The 18745-nt window shown below is 42.8% G+C and overlaps 1 protein-coding gene across 1 annotated transcript in view; it reads left to right on the top strand.

Moving 5' to 3' along the window:
* The window catches only part of LOC139161420 (transmembrane protease serine 12-like), a 46211-nt gene that overhangs the window by 12900 nt on the left and 14566 nt on the right, over nucleotides 1–18745 (top strand). Inside the window, exons 2-3 of the mRNA XM_070740518.1 lie at nucleotides 5533–5728; nucleotides 16410–16675. Of these exons, the coding sequence (XP_070596619.1) occupies nucleotides 5533–5728; nucleotides 16410–16675 (462 nt within the window). The remainder of the gene's footprint in view (nucleotides 1–5532; nucleotides 5729–16409; nucleotides 16676–18745) is intronic.

Consider the following 18745-nt stretch of genomic DNA (forward strand, 5'->3'; position numbering starts at 1 on the left):
TATAGCTAAAATATTAGATTGCGCCGAAATGGATATGATGACAAGACGATTAAACGATCAAGAAGATACAAAATTTTATGAAACATGGAACAACATATATAAATGGTTAGATAAGAAAAAATAAGAGATAGATTTGTTTTTATTTAGGTAATAACAATATTAGATGTATTTGTTGATGATTTTGATATAGTAGTTTACTCACAAGCGATATATTAAAAATTTTGTTTTATGTATGTTTAGCAATTGAGATTTGTTTGAATGTTTGATTAGATGAATATATTACACATAAATAACATATTAAGCATTTTTACTTATACCGTACTAATATTGCATTTAAGATTTGAAAATTTTTTACTAGACTTTTTAACATTTAACAAATGTTTGATTATGTATTCTTTTTTCTATTTGAATGTATACTTTCAAAAGAAGCGGGGAAATACATCCCCATTTTATGTTTAATGTTTGTACGTCTGTATGTCTGTTTTATGAAAAATAATAAAAAAAATTGAAAAAAAAAAAAAAAAAAAAGACAGATGGACAAAGACAAGCCCCTGTCACCTCGACTGACTCATTGTCAGCCGACACTGCATTCCAATCAGAGTCAAAGTCCGTCTGAATCTGAGCAATTTTATCAGTGAAAAACCTGTTAAAATACTCAGCACTACCCTTCAAGGGCTCCCCAAACCCAACCCCCCCCCAATTTAGAAGGGAGCAGGTCACCCTAAACAGGGCGGCCAGACAGGATTCTGCTGATGCAATCAAGGAGGCATGGGGAAACTAAACATCTTCCCCTGGGCACGTTGAATTTATATATGGTATGCTTGTGTGTGTGTATGTTAGTATAGGGGTTTTTCTTAAATTTATTTATTTATTTATTATTTATTACTTAGATTTGTATGCCGCCCCTCTCCGAAGACTCGGAGTCAATTAATATTTTAATTAATTGGATTATGTATTGGATTGTCTTTTCACTTGTTGTGAGCCGCCCCGAGTTTTCGGAGAGGGGCGGCATACAAATCCAAATAATAAATAAATAATAAATAAATGATACGCGCATCTTGCCTCCTTGAGTGCCACTTTGTAAGTCTTAACATGAGCTCTTACAAGTGTTCAATCAGACTCAGATTTACTTTTCCTCCAACACTTCTCTAGACGTTTCTTCTGGCGTTTCAACACCCGGAGTTCCTTGGTAAACCAAGGAGCTTTCCGGGGTCTAGTGCCACAGAGAGGTCGCAACAGCACAATCCGGTCAAGAGCTTCCATCGCAGCCGTGTTCCAGGCCACAGTAAGGGACTCTGCTGAACTGTGTATGAGTGAATCCGGTAAAACCCCAAGCACCCTCTGAAAGCCCTCTGGGTCCATCAGGCATCTGGGGCGGAACCACCTAATTGATTCTGCCTCCCTGCAGGGAAAGGATTGGAGCCTTGAAGTCAAGCCATAGCAGAAAATGGTCTTACCATGACAAGGGCAGAACATCTAAGCCCCTTAGTCTCAGATCATTCCTCAGCTGCTCCGAGAGAAATATCATGTTGGGACTGTGCCCCCCATCATGAGTCAGACCCTGAACTACTTGGGTCAGGTCCATGGCTGCCATGGTGGCCATGAACTCCTGCGCTAACCCAAAGGATTAACTGAGCGACGGCAGATTAAAATCCCCCAAGACAATAAGTCCAGGGAACTCCACTGCAAGCCCCGCTACCTCCTCGAGCAGCGCAGGCAGGGCTGTTGACATGCAGCTGGGAAGCAGGTACGTGAGCAACAAACCCACCTAGGTCCAATTTTACAAGAAGGGACTCACAACCCGCAATCTCAGGAGCAGCGAGTCTGCGTAGGCTAAAAGTCTCCTTGGCTATAATAGCCACTCCTCCCCATTCCCTGGGATCGTGGCTGGTGCCATACCTGAAACCCAGCTGGGCATATTTCAGAGAGAGGAACTCCTCCCTCCGGGCCTAGCCAGGTCTCAGTCACATATACCAGATTGGCTTCCTCATCCAGGGTCATTTCCTGGATGAGGAGAGCTTTATTTACAACCAACCTGGCATTAAGTAGCAACAGCCTGAGCCCAGGGTCAGGATTTCGCTCGTCACCAGCACCCCAGGCTGAGCTCATGCGGCCGGAACGAGGGATCACTTTCAGACAGCGGGCTCTCATTCCCTGAGAGCAGCCTACCCCATGTCTCCCACCATATTTGCCTCTCTCCAGCAGAACCGGAATATTCTGGCCCTCTGCCACCCCAGAGATAGGCTCCCCCATCCCTCCCACCTCTACATCGCCAGGCAAGCTGACCCTATCATTCATGACATCAGACCCATTCATCTCATACATACTCTCCATCCAATCCCAGACATCCATTTCTAAAATTACCCCACAATAAATTAGAACAATAAAAAGATTAAACAAAATACAAAATTTAAAAAAACAGTTAATATAACTGATTATCAATTAGACTAAAAAATAACTAATCCAATAGATCACCAGTTCAAATTCATCAGTTCAGGTCAAGGTTAAATAAATGTCCTCCTTAAGTCCGCTGTGTCATAAGGTCTTTTACTGGGGGCACAAATTTCTTCAATGATATTCTCCAATGATGTTTTCCAAATGGGAAGATGAAAATGGGTGTGTGTGGGTGTGGGTGTGATAAAACAAAGTTCTTGGTACTAATTATCACCCCCAGCCAAAAAAACAAACAAACATCCAGTTCTGATTGGACTTTAGGTTAGTCCTAGGCAGTTCAATCCTATTGCTTCTCACTCCCAGTCTCTCTGGCACCAGTCATTCTCACCAGCCAGTGCCTTCGATTCTGTTCAGTGGCTCCTGCTCGCCTTGGCCTCCACTTTCTCCCCGGCACTGGTCATTCTGCTCTCTCGGTCTTTTGGTGTTGGCTGCTGCCACCGGCCCACGATTCCACTCAGTGGCTCCAGCTTGCCTCAGCTTCCTTCTTCTGCCCCTGGCTGTCTGCCTCACTTGTCACCTCAGCACCAGTCTCTCTCACCCACTGGTACCAGGCAGGAGGTTCAGCTGTTGTTACTCGCCCATCGGTACCAGTATCGGCTACTCTCACTAGCTGACATCCCTGGCTCCTCATGCTTCATCAATCATCTTCTGATGCCGACCGCTCCCACTGGCCTGCGTCCTCAGCATCTTTGGTGTCCTCAGCTCTACTCGATGGACAGATTCACCTTGGCTTCTGTTCCATCATCCCTCCCCTCTGCCACCTCGGCATCAGTCGCTCTCACCCATTGGTGCCATACAAGGAGGGTCGGTTCGAGTTCTTCTCCCACCGCTCGGTTTCAATCTTCTCCCACTGCTCGGTTTCACCCTCCCCGGGCTCCAAAGGCTTCCCTGGAGCTGAGGGAGGGTAAAATCACCCCCCGGGGGCTCTCTGGAAGCCAAAAACGCCCTCCCAAAGCCTTTGTGTGAGCCAAAAATTAGCTGGCCGGCACACACATGCACACTGGAGCTGAGTTAGGGCAATGGTTCGCGTGCCAGCAGATTTGGCTCTGCGTGCCACCTGTGCCATAGGTTTGCCATCACTGCTTTAGATAGTAAGAGCCTAATAACTTTGCTAAGTATAGACATTATAGTTATCTATAATAGACAGTAAAGCAGATAATAAGGCAGATTTTCAATTTGGAATTAGCACTATCAATAAATCCTTGAAAAAGGAAATTTGGCAACCTATATATGATATTAAAAGAGAAAATGGATAATGGAAAGAGAAATAGGCTGACAGAGCACATGCCCCCTTTAGGTCATCAAAAGGTGACTCACTGGTCAGTTAATTGTGACCTTACCATAGAGATGTGTTTACAAGACAGTGCAAGCAAAAGTGGTATTATCCCAACAGTTCCGACCCGGTTCTAGCTGAACCAGATCTCCTGGTAGTGTGGATATCGGGGGTTCCCAACGGAGTGTGGGGAACTCCGCAGTGCCACACAGTTGGTGATGCCCCTTCCCTGTTGTATCTTATTTTAAATAGCAAAAAATAAATATTTCCAGAAAGCCATATTAAATTTAAAGATCTATAAAAGTATAATCTGAAATGTAACATTGTCCTGTTCATTATTAAGATAAGGTAGCTGAGTTAAGCCCTGACTTAGTAATGTTTGGAGTAGATCTATTTAAATAATTGGGAGGCTGTTAGAGATCTGGAAGCGCTTACTCTCGCATAGCCGAGCCACATTTGGCTTAAGGGAGGAAGCAGTTGAGACCCTCAGTAGGGCTCAAAGATGCTCATCAGTAAGTCTGGACCTGTACTTGGACTTATTGAAGTACAAGGTAGAGAAGAGCTTTTCACACAAGTATGTGCTCCCAAAAAGACACATGGTCCGCTTGAACATTCGGAACAGCTCAGGGAAGCTGGGGGGGGGGGGCAATTCTCTCAAAAATTGCCCGAACTTGTCTGCTTTTCCACACACCTCCCTGAACTTGGCTTTGAATTCAGAGTTGCACTGCAGGTCAATGAGAACCATTTGAAGCACAGGAGGGGCATCTTGCAGATCAAAGGAGAAGTAGTCTGCAAAAATCTGAAATGTGGCTCTGTTCGTCTTGAAGTCTGCAAATCTGTGATCAAATTCCTCCTGTAGCTTCAAAATTACATCCACATACTCCTCACCACTGAATGGTATGCCTGCATCCATGGGTGCCTTTCATGCTGGGAAATGGCAAAGGTTTGTCTGGGAAAGCTGGGCTTTCCGTAACATAAGTTTTGTAGAGAATGCTCTCACATTGTCATATGCAGCACTGACAAGTTGTCCTGATCTTGTAACTTCTTGTTCAGTACATTAAGCTCATGTATTGATATCAACAAAAAAAAGCTAAGTCCATAAGCCATTTTGGATGACTTAGCACAGGAACAGCAACCCCATCTTTTTCCATGAAGGTTTTCACTTCTGTTCTCAACTCAAAAAAATCTCTTCAATATGTTTCCCCTGCTGAGCCAACATGCCTCGGTGAAGTAAAATACATACCCATATTCTGACTCCATTTCCTCTAAAAAACCACGAAACCTTCTGTGCTTTAAGCCTCTGGATCTGATACTCCTCAGCATGTCTAGTTGTGTAATGACGGCCACCTCCGCTTCTGAGCCTGGGGTAATGGCGCAAGTTCACAATAAGCCCGGCTGATGTCCCGCCTCCGAGAGCAATATACCCCATCGTGATTGGTAGGTTCATTCAGCTCCACACACAACACTGAAAAGTGCCATTTGTATCAAATTCAGGCCGCACTATCATTAAACTTTGATATTGAGGTGGCGGCTGCAAACTATTGTCCCGAGGGCCGGAGTTGGCCATGGGCCGCGAGGTTGAGACCCCTGAAATAGAGCAAATAATTATGTACAATGATGTTAAGAAATGGTTTTAAAATATTTATTGAAATCAACTTCTTGATTCTTTTTGACTATGTGCCTGTAGATGTGTGTACTGTATGGATTTATGAGCAAAAATGCCAACTCAAAAGTATGGCTATTCAAAGAAACCCTAAAGTTTGCATGTATAAACTCTCATCTAACAATTGTGATTTCATTTCTAGAATGCGGAATAAGGCCTGCTGTAGGCATATCAGAGAGTCGGATTATAGGTGGACAGAACTCTGAGGAGGGGGCATGGCCATGGCAAGTTAGCCTTCAAAAGTATGTACATAGTGGAGGATTTATCCATTTCTGTGGTGGAACTTTACTTAATAACAGCACAGTATTGACAGCTGCACACTGCTGTACAAAAGCACGGTATGTGTTATCTATCCCTATAACTTCATAGATTTTAGTGTAAGAAAATTACATAGATAAAAATTTGGTGCTAACTTTAGAAATGTATATTTTTAAATATCTCTTTTGAAATTAACTTCACTTGAGCTGTTTTCCAGATTGAGAGAATTATCTGGAATCTTCACCTGAGTTCCCAGATTAGAAATTAACTTTAGGAACAGGAAGAGTAACAGAAAGCCATTCTGTGATCTCAGAAGCCAACAGACAAGATCTCCCATCAGTATCAATATCAATTTCTGTAATCTTTCCTTATTTCTCTTGTCATGCCTGCTAGACCCAGACTGCTGGGACTTACAAGGATCCCTAGAAAAATGGTGGTAAAAGACCCTTGCTCCATAGTGGGTGGAGATAGCATCCAGGATAGGATGTATTGACCTTATCTGCTCACTGATTGGACTTAATCTGTCAGTAACTTCGTAAAATATTCCTCTGTTGCTAGGTCTTCCCAACATTAACTCAGTCCCTCACCTTTACTATTGACAGCTACATTGACATTTTGATTCAGACCTCCATGCTCTTTAAGCACGGGAGGACCTGAGGGTCCAAAACCTCTGACACCACAGGTTCTCTATTTTAGAGAAGAGCAATCTTGTCTCCACCACCAGGCCGCTCTACTTGGGAGCGATTGCCGACACCATGGAGTGCAAGGTCTACTTGTCCCAGAAGCGTCAGACCAGCTTCAGAGACCTAGCATGTTGGGTCAGGAGGAAGAGTTTTGTTTAGTTGACGCTGCTCTCTTAGCTCCTGCGAAAGATGGCAAAAATAATCTTTGTTTCTTTGTTTGTTTCTTTGTTTGTTTGTTTTGTCACGATATAGTGTTGCGGAAGTAAAAACACCATCTGCGCATGCGCGCCCTTTTTTCCATGGCCGCGCATGCGCAGATGGTGTTTTTACTTCCGCACCTGGGAAGACCCAGAGAAGGTTCCTTCCGCCGCCCAGCAGCTGATCTGCTCGGCAGCGCCGCAGCAGCGAGGAGCCGAAGATCGGGGTTTCCCCTTTGCGTGGGCGGCGGGGAAGACCCAGGGAAGGTACCTTCGGCCGCCCAGCAGCTGATCTGCTCGGCAGCGCCGCAGCAGCGAGGAGCCGAAGATCGGGGTTTCCCCGCCGCCCATGCAAAGGGGGAAACCCCGATCTTCGGCTCCTCGCTGCTGCCCGCCCGCCGCTCGCCCGCCGCTCGAGAGCAAGAGGGGGAGAGATAGAGAAAGAGAGAGAAGGAAAGAAAGAGATGAGAGAGGGAGGAAGAGAGTGTGAGAGAGGAAGAAGCAAGATAGAGAAAGAGAGAGAGAAAGAAAGATGAGAAAGGAAGAGAGTGACGTCATCGGGTGGGAAAATATTTTTAATTAATATTTTTTGAAAAATCGCGATATAGCATTTCGCAAAGATCGAGATCGCGAAAATCGAGGGATCACTGTATATATATACACACACACACACACACACATAGAAAAATACACGATGAAGGTTATAGAGGAGATACTCATAGTAAAATATATCTAAGAAAGAATAGAAAAGAAGATATAGTAATAGAACATATCAATGAAAGAATAGAAGAAGAGATATAGGAATAGAAGAAAGGTATAAGAGATATAGGAGAGTAATAGGACAATGGACGGAAGGCCCTTTAGTGCACTTGTACTCGCCCCTTACTGACCTCTTAGGAATCTGGATAGGTCAACTGTAGATAATCTAACAGTAAAGTGTTGGGGGTTTGGGGATGACACTATGGAGTCTGGTAATGAGTTCCACACTTCGACAACTCGGTTACTGAAGTCATATTTTTTACAGTCAAGTTTGGAGCGCTTAATATTAAGTTTAAATCTGTTGTGTGCTCTTGTGTTATTGTGGTTGAAGCTGAAGTAGTCGCCAACAGGCAGGATGTTGCAGCATATGATCTTGTGAGCAATACTTAGATATTGTTTAAGGCATCTTAGTTCTAAGTTTTCTAGGCCCAGTATTGAAAATCTAGTCTCGTAGGGTATTCTATTTCGAGTGGAGGAGTGAAGGGCTCTTCTGGAGAAGTATCTTTGGACATTTTCAAGGGTGTTAATGTCTGAGATGCGATATGGGTTCCAAACAGATGAGCTGTATTCGAGGATGGGTCTGGCAAACGTTTTGTAAGGTCTGGTAAGTAGTGTGAGATTGCCAGAGCAGAAGCTATGTAGGATTAGGTTTACAACTCTTGAAGCCTTCTTGGCTATGTTGTTGCAGTGGGCTTTGACACTTAAATCTTTAAGTCTTTAACCGAGTGGGGATTATCTGTGATAATTTGATTATTCAGTTTGTATTTGGAGTTCTGATTCTTTTTGCCGATGTGCAGGACAGAGCATTTGCTGGTTGAAATTTGGAGTTGCCATGTGTTAGACCAATCAGAAACAGAGTCTAGGTCTTTTTGAAGAGCAGTTGTGTTATCGATGGTGTTGAAGAGTTTTACATCATCTGCAAAGAGAACACAGTTGCTTGTAATGAGATAGCAAAGGTAATTGATGTAGAGAATTAAGAGCGTTGGTCCCAGTACACTACCTTGGGGAACCCCGCTTTTAACTGGGACGGGGTGGATATGGTGCTTCCTATTTTGACCACTTTTTGTCTGTTTGACAGGAATGCTGTAATCCAGCTATGGAGGGATCCTGAGATGCTACAGGATTTGAGTTTTAAGAGTAGTTTGTCGTGGACCACTGAATCAAAGGCTTTGCAGAAGTCGATATAAATTGCATGTATGGATTTCCCTTGATCTAGATGAGTTGTCCATATATTTTTGCAGTGGAGGAGCTGCAGATTGCAAGATAGTTTTTTTCTGAAACCAAATTGTTTGTTAGAGAGAAAATTATTAGTTTCTAGATGGAGAGTAATTGATTTGTTTATAATTGATTCCATGACTTTGCATGGGACTCAGCATAGTGAAATTGGTCTGTAGTTATCAACAAGAGAAGGGTCTCCTTTTTTGAAAATGGGGATGACCATTGCTTTCAACCATAGCTTAGGAAGAGTGCTGGTTCTGATTTTTTGAAAATTATGCTTAGTGGTTCAGCTATGGCAGAAGAGAGCTTTTTTTAGGAAGTAAGCACATAGACCATCTGGACCAACTGACAGAGAAGGTTTAAAGTCACATAATGCTTTTTCAACTCGGTCTTCAGTGAAGTCTATTTGGGTTAGGTCGTTGAGGGAGTTTGAGGTTCGATTGATGAAATTGGGGGATGAGCCATTGCTGTTAACAAAGACAGAGCCAAAGAAAGAGTTGAGGAGGTTGGCTTTGGATGAATCATCATGGTATTCTTTATTGTTGGGTCCTTTAAGAAGTGGGATAGGTCTAGAGTCTTTGAGTTTATTGTTGACAAAGTTGTAGAAAGCTCTATTAGATTTGGTGCGTAGTAAGTTTTCCTCTTGTTTGCTGTTCTGCTTTTATTTGATTGCACATGCTTTTATATCAGCTTTTGAAGTTGGAAACTTGTCCTTTTTTGTTTTTCCTCCAGAGAGATTTTTTTTCTTGTTTGTAATTTTCTTATTGTGATGGGGAGGTTATTTTTTTTTTGTTTATAGTACATGTTAGAGGTACATGAAGTCTGATGATAATTTTCATTTCGAGTAGGAATGTGTTGTAGAGGTCATCAGTAGTGTAGCATTCAGAGAATAGAGTTTTCCAGTTTAATGTTGAGAGGTGGGCTTCAATGAGTTCGTAATTCACTTTTTTGAAATTGAATTTTGGTGTTGTATTATTTTGGTGGATCATAGTGTGGCTTAGGTTGAGACTGAAGTTTATCATGTTGTGGTCGCTGTTGGAAAATGGTTGTTATTTGTAAGCCATATATTGCACTTTTGCTGTTGCAAAAAATGAGATCCAGACAGTTATCAAGTCTGGTATTGTTAGTTACTAGTTGGTCGAGTCCCAGATAGGTGACGGTATTATATATAGTAGAATGGATGGGTTCCGTGCTGCATTCATTTAAGGGCCAGTTAATGTGTGGTAGGTTGAGGTCTCCGAGGAAGATAATGGGGTATGGGTAGTTGTTGATTTCACACAAAGTAGATCAGTGACTCTTTTTAAGGTTGCCCAGCCTATCATGAACAAGGAGCAGCCAGAGGAATATTTACAGAGCTGTTCTGATAATGCTTTTGGCATCTATTGGAGAAGGTAGAACTGACTAGGTCCTATGGAGTTGCCTGAGCAAAGTCTGAGGAATTTGAGCCTGTTAGCCTGATGAAATGAACAGGATCTTCAGAGCTATTAATTTGGCTATACAATATGTATTTTAGATCTGTGTCTATCATGGCTGGTTAAAGCCTTCTGGGAAGTGATATGGTTGGGTCCATTTGGTAGTTAATGCTTCTTTACAAGATGAAGTGGTCCTGCTGATCTTGAAATTAGTGTATCCTTTTCTCATGCTGGACCAAAAGGAACTGGACAAATTTAATCCATAATCTCCAGTGTATCTTTTCAAAGAATGCAATTGAATTGCAGCTCAGGATGAAGGAATAAATTATCTTTTCACTCAGGATTCAAACTTTGAAGCACTGGCATGGTATTGGATGTGCCTATTAATTGCCTCTGGTGGGCCATGAATTTATCCTGCCCCTTACTGATTTCTCAACATCTTCAACGCTATCAACCATGGTTTCCTTCAGGAACAGCTCAGGAGGTTTGAATCAGGGAGGCGCCGTGTTGATATGGTTCTGCATACTCCAGGGTTAATTCCAGTCAATGCTAATGGGGAAAAGTAAAGACTGGGATTCCTGCTTTTTGGAATTCTTTCAGGGTCCAATCACTTCATTCCTATTTAACATCTACATGAAAGCACTTACTGGGGTCATCCATCAATATGAGGCTTCATCAGAATGTTGATGATATCCAACTATACTTTTCTGCCTTACATTGATAAGATGGAGTTCTTTCAGTATCTGGAAGCTTTGAAGTCTGGATGGGGGAGAACAGGTTTCGGCTCTGATCTGAATTCTTCTAGTAAAACTAAGTAGCTGTGGGTATTGGAGCCATTGAATCCAAAAAAATTCATTCCCAAAGGGGCAGCACTACAAAGAGAGCTAGTAAACAGTTTGAGAATCCTCTTGCACTCTTGTTAGATTTGCCTAACAAAGGAACTTGTTATGCAAATGGAAAGCAATGGTCATCCCCATCTTCAAAAAAGGAGACCCTTCTCTTGTTGATAACTACAGACCAATTTCACTATGCTATGTCCCATGCAAAGTCATGGAATCAATTATAAACCAATCAATTACCCTCCACCTTGAAACTAATAATCTGCTCTCTAACAAACAATTTGGATTCAGAAAAAAACTATCCTGCAACCTACAGCTCCTCCACTGTAAAAACATATGGACTACTCATCTTGATCAAGGAAAATCTATAGATGCAATTTATATTGACTTCTGCAAAGCCTTTGATTCAGTGGTCGACGACAAACTACTCCTAAAACTCAAATCCTATGGCATCTCAGGAGCCCTCCACAGCTGGATTACAGCATTCCTGTCAAACAGACAACGTGGTTAAAATAGGAAGCACCATATCTACCTCTGTCCCTGTTAAAAGCGGTGTCTCCCAAGGTAGCGTACTGGGACCAACGCTCTTAATTCTCTACATCAATGACCTTTGCTATCTCATTACAAGCAACTGTGTTCTCTTTGCAGATGATGTAAAACTCTTCAACATCGATAACACAACTGCTCTTCAAAAAGACCTAGACTCTGTTTCTGATTGGTCTAACACATGGCAACTCCAAATTTCAACCAGCAAATGCTCTGTCCTGCACATCGGCAAAAAGAATCAGAACTCCAAATACAAACTGAATAATCAAATTATCACAGATAATCCCCACTCAGTTAAGGACTTCGGAGTACTAATTACAAAAGACCTAAGTGCCAAAGCCCACTGCAACAGTTCGCCAAGAAGGCTTCAAGAATTGTTAATTTAATCCTACGTAGCTTCTGCTCTGGTAATCTCACACTAGTTACCAGAGTTTACAAAACTTTTGCCAGACCCATCCTCGAATACAGTTCATCTGTTTGGAACCCATTCGCATCTCAGACATTAACACCCTTGAAAATGTCCAGGGATACTTCACCAGAAGAGCCCTGCATTCCTTGTGCCGTAACAGAATACCGTACGAAACTAGACTTACAATTCTGGGCCTAGAAAGCTTAGAACTAAGATGCCTTAAACATGATCTTGTTTCTTCTTACGAACCCGCCGCCACTGCTGCCGCTGAGAAGCCCCACCGCCCGGCTGTCACTTTTTGAAACAGCCGGGGGGCTTCCCAGCGTCCTCCTAAACCCGAACGCCAAACCGGAACTTCCGGGTTCGGCATTCGGGAGGCCTCCGAGAAGCCCCCCGGCTGTTTTAAAAGGTGACAGCCGGGCGGCAGGACTTCCCAGCGGCCTCCCAAATGCCAAACCCGGAAGTTCGGCAAAAGTTCAGGTTCGGGAGGCCGCTGGGAAGCCCCACTGCCTGCCTGTCATCTTCTAAAACAGCGGGGGGGCTTCTCGGAGGCCTCCCAAATGCCGAACCCGGAAGTTCGGGTTTGGTGTTCGGGTTCAGGAGGCTGCTGGGAAGCCCCCTGGCTGTTTTAGAAGGTGACAGCCGGGCTGCGGGGCTTCCCATCGGCCTCCCGAACCCGAACCTTTGCCGAACTTCCGGGTTCAGTGTTCGGGAGGCCGCTGGGAAGGCCCGCAGCCCGGCTGTCGCCTTTTAAAACAGCCGTGGGGGCTTCTCAGCAGCCTCCTGAATGCCGAACCCGGAAGTTCGGGTTTGGCGTTCGGCGTTCGGGAGGCTGCTGGGAAGCCCCCCGGCTGTTTCAAATGGTGACAGCTGGGTGGCAGCGTTTTTTTTGCGGGGTTTTTTGTTGTTGCACGGATTAATTGACTTTACATTGTTTCCCATGGGAAACAACGTTTCGTCTTACAAACTTTTCGTCTTACGAACCTCCCCCGGGAACCAATTAGGTTCGTAAGACGAGGTATTACTCTATTGCCCACAAGATTATATGCTGCAATGTCCTGCCTGTCAATGACTACTTCATCTTCAACCACAACAACACAAGAGCACATAATAGATTCAAGCTCAATACAGTGGAACCCCGACATAAGAGCTGCTCGACTTAAGAGCTACTCGAGATAAGAGCTGGGAGAGGAGAGACATTTTTTTATTTTATTTTATTTATTACTTGGATTTGTATGCCGCCCCTCTCCGCGATACGAGCCGAGAAGAGCCGGGCTGGCTTACTTTCCTTCCTTCCCACGCTGATGCAGAGCCACTCGAACAAAGCGTCGCGCCCCTCTGATGCTTTCGGCGGCTTCCGAAGCGACGCTGGGCTCTTTTGCCGCCAAAAGCGTCAGGGGGGCATGACGCTTTGTTCGAGTGGCTCTGCATCAGCGCGGGAAGGAAGGAAAGTAAGCCAGCCCGGCTCTTCTCGGCTCGTATCCCGGCACTTGGTGAGTGGAGAGGCGGTCGCCTCCCCTGCCGCCCCACTCTGGGGGTCCTTGGCTTCTGCTGGGGGTGGGGGGATCCGAACGCTGTTTTGAATTTCACATTCCGAGTGGCCCAAACGCCAAAGGCGAACTTCCGCACCTCAGGAGTTAGCTCGCAAACGGCGCGGCTGTTTGAAAACATCGCTGCCGGCCTGGGGGGGGAGAGGGAAAGGGGGGAGAGGGGAGAGGGGGGAGAGAAAGAGAGAGGGAGAGAGAGAAAGAGAGAGGGAAAGGGGGGAGAGGGGGGAGAGAAAGAGAGAGGGATAGAAAGAGAGAGAGAGTGAGAGATGCTCAGTGAGCCTTTCTTTGAAGTTGCCTTTCTTTCTTTCTTTCTTTCTTTCTCTCTCTCTTTCTTTTTCTCTCTTGCTCTCTTGCTCTTTCATTCTTTTTTCTTTCTCTTTCTTTCTTTCTTTCTCTTTCTTGCTTTCTTTCTTTCTCTTGCTTTCTTTCTTTCTCTTGATTTCTCTCCTTCCTTCCCTCCTTCCATTTCTTTCATTCTCCCTCTCTATTTTTATTTCTCTTTCATTTTCTTTCTTTCTCTCTTGCTTGCTTTCTTTCTTGCTCTTTTTCTTTCTCTCTTTTACCTTCCCTTCCTCTATTTCTTGCTTTCCTTTTCCTTCCTCCCTTCTTTCCTCCCTCTACAGGATTGGGTGGCAGTGAAGTTACTCTCCCCTTTCATAAGTTTCCTTGCTTCCTTCCTCTGTTCCTGTCCCTTCACCCTTTCTTTCTTTCTTTCTTCCTTTCTTTCTTCCTTCCTTTCTTTCTTTCCTTCCTTCCTTTCCTCCCTCCATTTCTTGCTTTCCTTTTCCTTCCTCCCTTCTTTCCTCCCTCTACAGGATTGGGTGGCAGTGAAGTTGAATAAATAACTACAGTTTAATGAATAAAAATAAAAGTTTGCCATGTTGATTGTTTTGGGTAAAAAGAGGAAGGGAAGGAAAGCTCTCAGCTTATCATCTTATTAATAAGTAAAGTTACATTTATTCTTGCAATGTCTTTTTGCATAATTTAGACTAACTTTGTGAGTTTTTTGAGGGCTGGAACCAATTAAAATTATTTACATTAATTCCTATGGGGAAAAGTCGTTCGAGATAAGAGCTGCTCGACTTAAGAGCGCAGGTCCGGAACGAATTAAACTCGTATCTCGAGGTACCACTGTATTTATCGCTCCAAACTTGACGACTTTAGTAATAGAGTTGTTGAAGCATGGAACTCATTACCAGACTCTGTAATATCATCCCCTAACCCCCAACATTTTACCCTTAGACTGTCCATGGTTGACCTCTCCAGATTTCTAAGAGGTCAGTAAGAGGTGTGCACAAGTGCACTAGAGTGCCTTCCGACCCCTGTCCTATTGTCTCTCCTATATCCCATATATCTTCTCTTCTATCCCTATATCTTTCTTCTATTCTCTCATTGATTTATTTTATCCTATATTCTCTCTTCTATTCTTTCTCTAATTCTATTTCTTCGAAGGTGTCCTGTAATACCTTCATTGTGTATTATTGTGTATTGGACTGACTAAGTAAGTCAGTCAGTCAGTCAGTCAGTCAGTAAGTAAGTAAGCTTGGAGCCACTGTAGCTATTGAGAGGTTTATTTAGATATAGCTGTAGTGAGATCAGAATGCCAGCCATCTCCAAGGGAAGATGCTTTTAAAAGGCTCACTTGGAGTGGCGGGTTCTGACATCCATTTAAAACTGCCGCTCACAGTCTGGTCAATTAGCGAGTGGCATGCAAATTTAGACTGCGTACTCATGTACACAACAACTCTGATTCATTTTCAAAGAGCATGTGGCAGATGTGACCAAAAATACTCTTTGGATAGGTTTATCTTATATACCTATTGAGCCTTTTCTGAATTGGGAAGCCCTATTCACAGAAACTCAGATCTATCTATTGTTTGATTACTGTAAGGCACTCTACATGGAATTACTTTTCAAGAGCATTCAAAATCTGACCAGAATGTTTAAAATATAGTGACATGAGCAGTTTTAGGTATTCAGGTTGCACAATACTGGTGCAGCTGGCTTTCAAGAAGCTGTGAGATATAATTCAAAGTGCTGGTTGGCACAGGGCCAATTGCCCTACCAGAACTAACAGGGTGGATATGCTCTGACTCCTTCCGTTGAGCAGTGTCATGGGAGCCAGGGTTGTGCCCTGTCTAATAGCACATGCCCTGTAGAGCAGCATTTCCCAACCGGTGTGCCGCGGCACACTAGTGTGCCGCGAGACACCGTCAGGTGTGCCGTGGCGCCCCTAGGAAGCTCCAGCTGGGCGGGGCGCTGCCAGTGCCGGACCGCCGTATCCGCCGTTCTCCTGCTGGGCCCCAAAGAAGGAAGGCGGGAAAAAGGAGGCAGGAGGGAGAGGAAAGACATAGAGGGAGGGAAGGAGGGAGAGAGAAAGAGAGCAAAAAAGAGGTGCAGAAAGAGGGATGGAGAGAAAGAGGAAGGAAGGAAGAGAGAGAAAGAGGGAGGGAGAAATAGAGTGAAATGGAGGAAGAAATATTTTTTTTGTCCTAACTTTTCTTTAGCCCCCCCGCCCCCCCGCCCCCGTTCAGTGTTCCCCAGAATTTTGAAAACATGAATAATGTGCCGCGGGTCAAAAAAGGTTGGGAAACACTGCTGTAGAGCACATCTGTAGAGATCCCATTGGAAATCACTCTGTTTATCTCTCACAAGGCAGTTAAACCTGGTTGTTCCGTTAGGCATTAGGGCCAGAATGTGAAACAATCTCTGCTGTTGAGTGGGTTGGTGAGTATTTTTAAAACTAATTGAAAATATATGCTCTTGGGCATGTATTATATTGATGGCCTTTGGTTGTTTTGGTGTATAATATTTTGTTCACTGCCTAGAGTCACTGTTGTGAGATACTGTAGTTGGCTATATTTAAATAATAAATTTCAGATACATTATTTGAGAATTGTTGAATTAGGAATATTGCAATAAATGGTTTGAATCTGATTTTGCAAATTCTACCTTTTTAGGTCAGTCTAAATAACTGTTTAAACTTGTTGTATTTTCTATAACAGTCTGGCATTTTGTCATCATCTGAATAAAACCTGGCTCCATGCTTATTAGCCATGCACACATTTTGAAATAAACAATTCCATCTCTCTGAAATTACCTTTATATAGTAATTACTAATTTTTAAAGATACTTTATTTTCTCCTAGGAGTCCAGAGATTTGGAGGGCTGTGATTGGCTTGCACCATCTTTTCAAACATAAAACATACAGTGTAAAAAGACGCGTAAAAGCCATCAAGATCTATTATTCCTATGATCAAAGAAAATATAAAAATGATATTGCTATTTTTCAACTAAGCAAATCTATCATATTTAATGACTACATTCAGCCCATCTGCTTACCTAACGCTACTCTTGACCTAACTTCTGATATGAAATGTTTTATAATTGGGTGGGGAATGAAAAAAGAAAAAGGTAAGTGTTTTACTTTTGCTTTAAAGTAACCTATTGTTAAAAGTGAAAGTGAGTTTAATGATTTCAGTAAGTTTATTTGCACTGAGAATAATATTTTTTTCATGGTGGCGGGTGGGAATCTTCATATCATCCTGACTTCTGATGACTGCCTGGACAAATCCATGCATTTTCTTGGCAACTGTATGTTCAGAAGTAGTTTCCGGTTGTCTTATTACTAGAGCTGAGAGAGAATGACTGACTCGATGTCACGCCTAAACTGGGACTAGAACTCAGTCTCCCAGTTTCTAGCTTGATGCTTTTAATCTCTACAGTCAACTGTTTCTCTCTTATATTACACAGAGAAAAGTACAATCAGGAGGGAGCTTCTTTTGGATACTATTCTCAGTTAGTCATACTTGATATTCACAGATTTACATTTTAATACTTTCAATTTTTTTAAAAAAGTTTTATATTTTTTTCTCCACAATAAAAACATGCTTACAACATTGTACACCTTCAATACAGTGTAAACCTATATCTTCTTAACTACAATTTTAATAACAAAAAAATTAATCACATATCCATTCTATTATATCCTATCTTTTGGTATATATTGCTTATCTCCTACTGCCTGTTTTTTAATTTCATCATCCAAATAGACGAATTCTCTTCTAATTAAATTTACCGCTAATATTCTTTAACATGCTTAATATTATATCTCTAATTTCTTAAAGCAATGGTAGTGCCTCCTTCCTATCCTTTTTTACTTTCTTAATAACTAAAATCCTTACAATAATAAATCCACCTATCATATCTTGTTTTTGGTGGTATAGCTAATTCTATAAAAAAAAACATTTTAAAATACCTATAACATACAGTAAAATTTAAAAATGAATCAAGGAAAGTCAATTGCATAAGAAAATCCCAATCCAAATTGATTATTTAATAATTTCAAGTTTATACAATTAGTCAAAATCAACTTATATCCCATTATTCATATTTCTTCTTCCTAGCTCATATTAGTAGTCTTAAATTGCCCCCCAAAATCATTTGTATATTTAACAAATTTAATAGCTCATAATTAGTGATGAGCGAACCCAACGAAGTTTGGGTTTGGCGAGTTCGTCCAAACTTTGCCGTGAAGTTCGGGTGAGTTTGCCAAACCCGAACCCGAACTCTTCTGGAAATAAAGCCACACGCCAGGAAGGAGTCTCCGTGATGTCAAATCCCCACCCCCGGAATCCCAGTGTGGGATTCCCCACCTCCTTTTGCTTGCAGCACTGCTGCAACGTCCTTTTCCGTAAAAATAAAAAACCCACAAATTTTCCCATGAAAATACACCTGGATATCTCAGCTTTTCAAAAGGTGACAGTTCTGGGAGGGAACATGCATTTAGGCTCCATGGAACCAACTCTGCAAAAAATAATCTTTTTGCCTGGCCAGGTGCACAGTACAACAATTGATTGGATTAGAACTTGGGACACACACAGATTTTTACATGAAAATACACCTGGATATCTCAGCTTCTCAAAAGGTGACATACCTTGGAAGGAACATGCATTTAGGCTCTCAGAAAACATCTGTGCAAAAAATAATTTTATTGAACACAAACTTTATTTGAACACAAACTATACACAAACTTTTTCAATAAAAATATACCTGATTATATACATACATAAGATGAATTTTACAGCTGTCGGGAGGGGAAGTGGTGGTGGTAGCAAACACTCTAACCACTTACTCAGGTGGTGGCACAGCCAAGTTCCATGGGATCCACACCTGGTTCATTTTAAGGAATGTCAGTATGTCCACGTTGTCTGTGGATAGGCGGATCCTTCTGTCAGTGATGACCCTTCCTGCGGTGCTGAACACATGCTCGGGCAGGACACTAAGTGCAGGGCAGGCCAGCACTTCCAGGGCATAGAGGGCAAGCTCTGGCCATGTGTTCAATTTACCTACCCAAAAATTGAAGGGATCGTTAATAACCATCAGACGCGTGGACAGGTAGTCATCCACCATGCGTGTCATGTTCCGCCTTCTGGTATGGGCCATCACATCCGATGGTGGTGGATGTGTGGGACGATGGAATAG

Source organism: Erythrolamprus reginae, chromosome 2 (genome assembly GCF_031021105.1).
Source record: "Erythrolamprus reginae isolate rEryReg1 chromosome 2, rEryReg1.hap1, whole genome shotgun sequence".
NCBI lineage: Eukaryota > Metazoa > Chordata > Lepidosauria > Squamata > Dipsadidae > Erythrolamprus > Erythrolamprus reginae.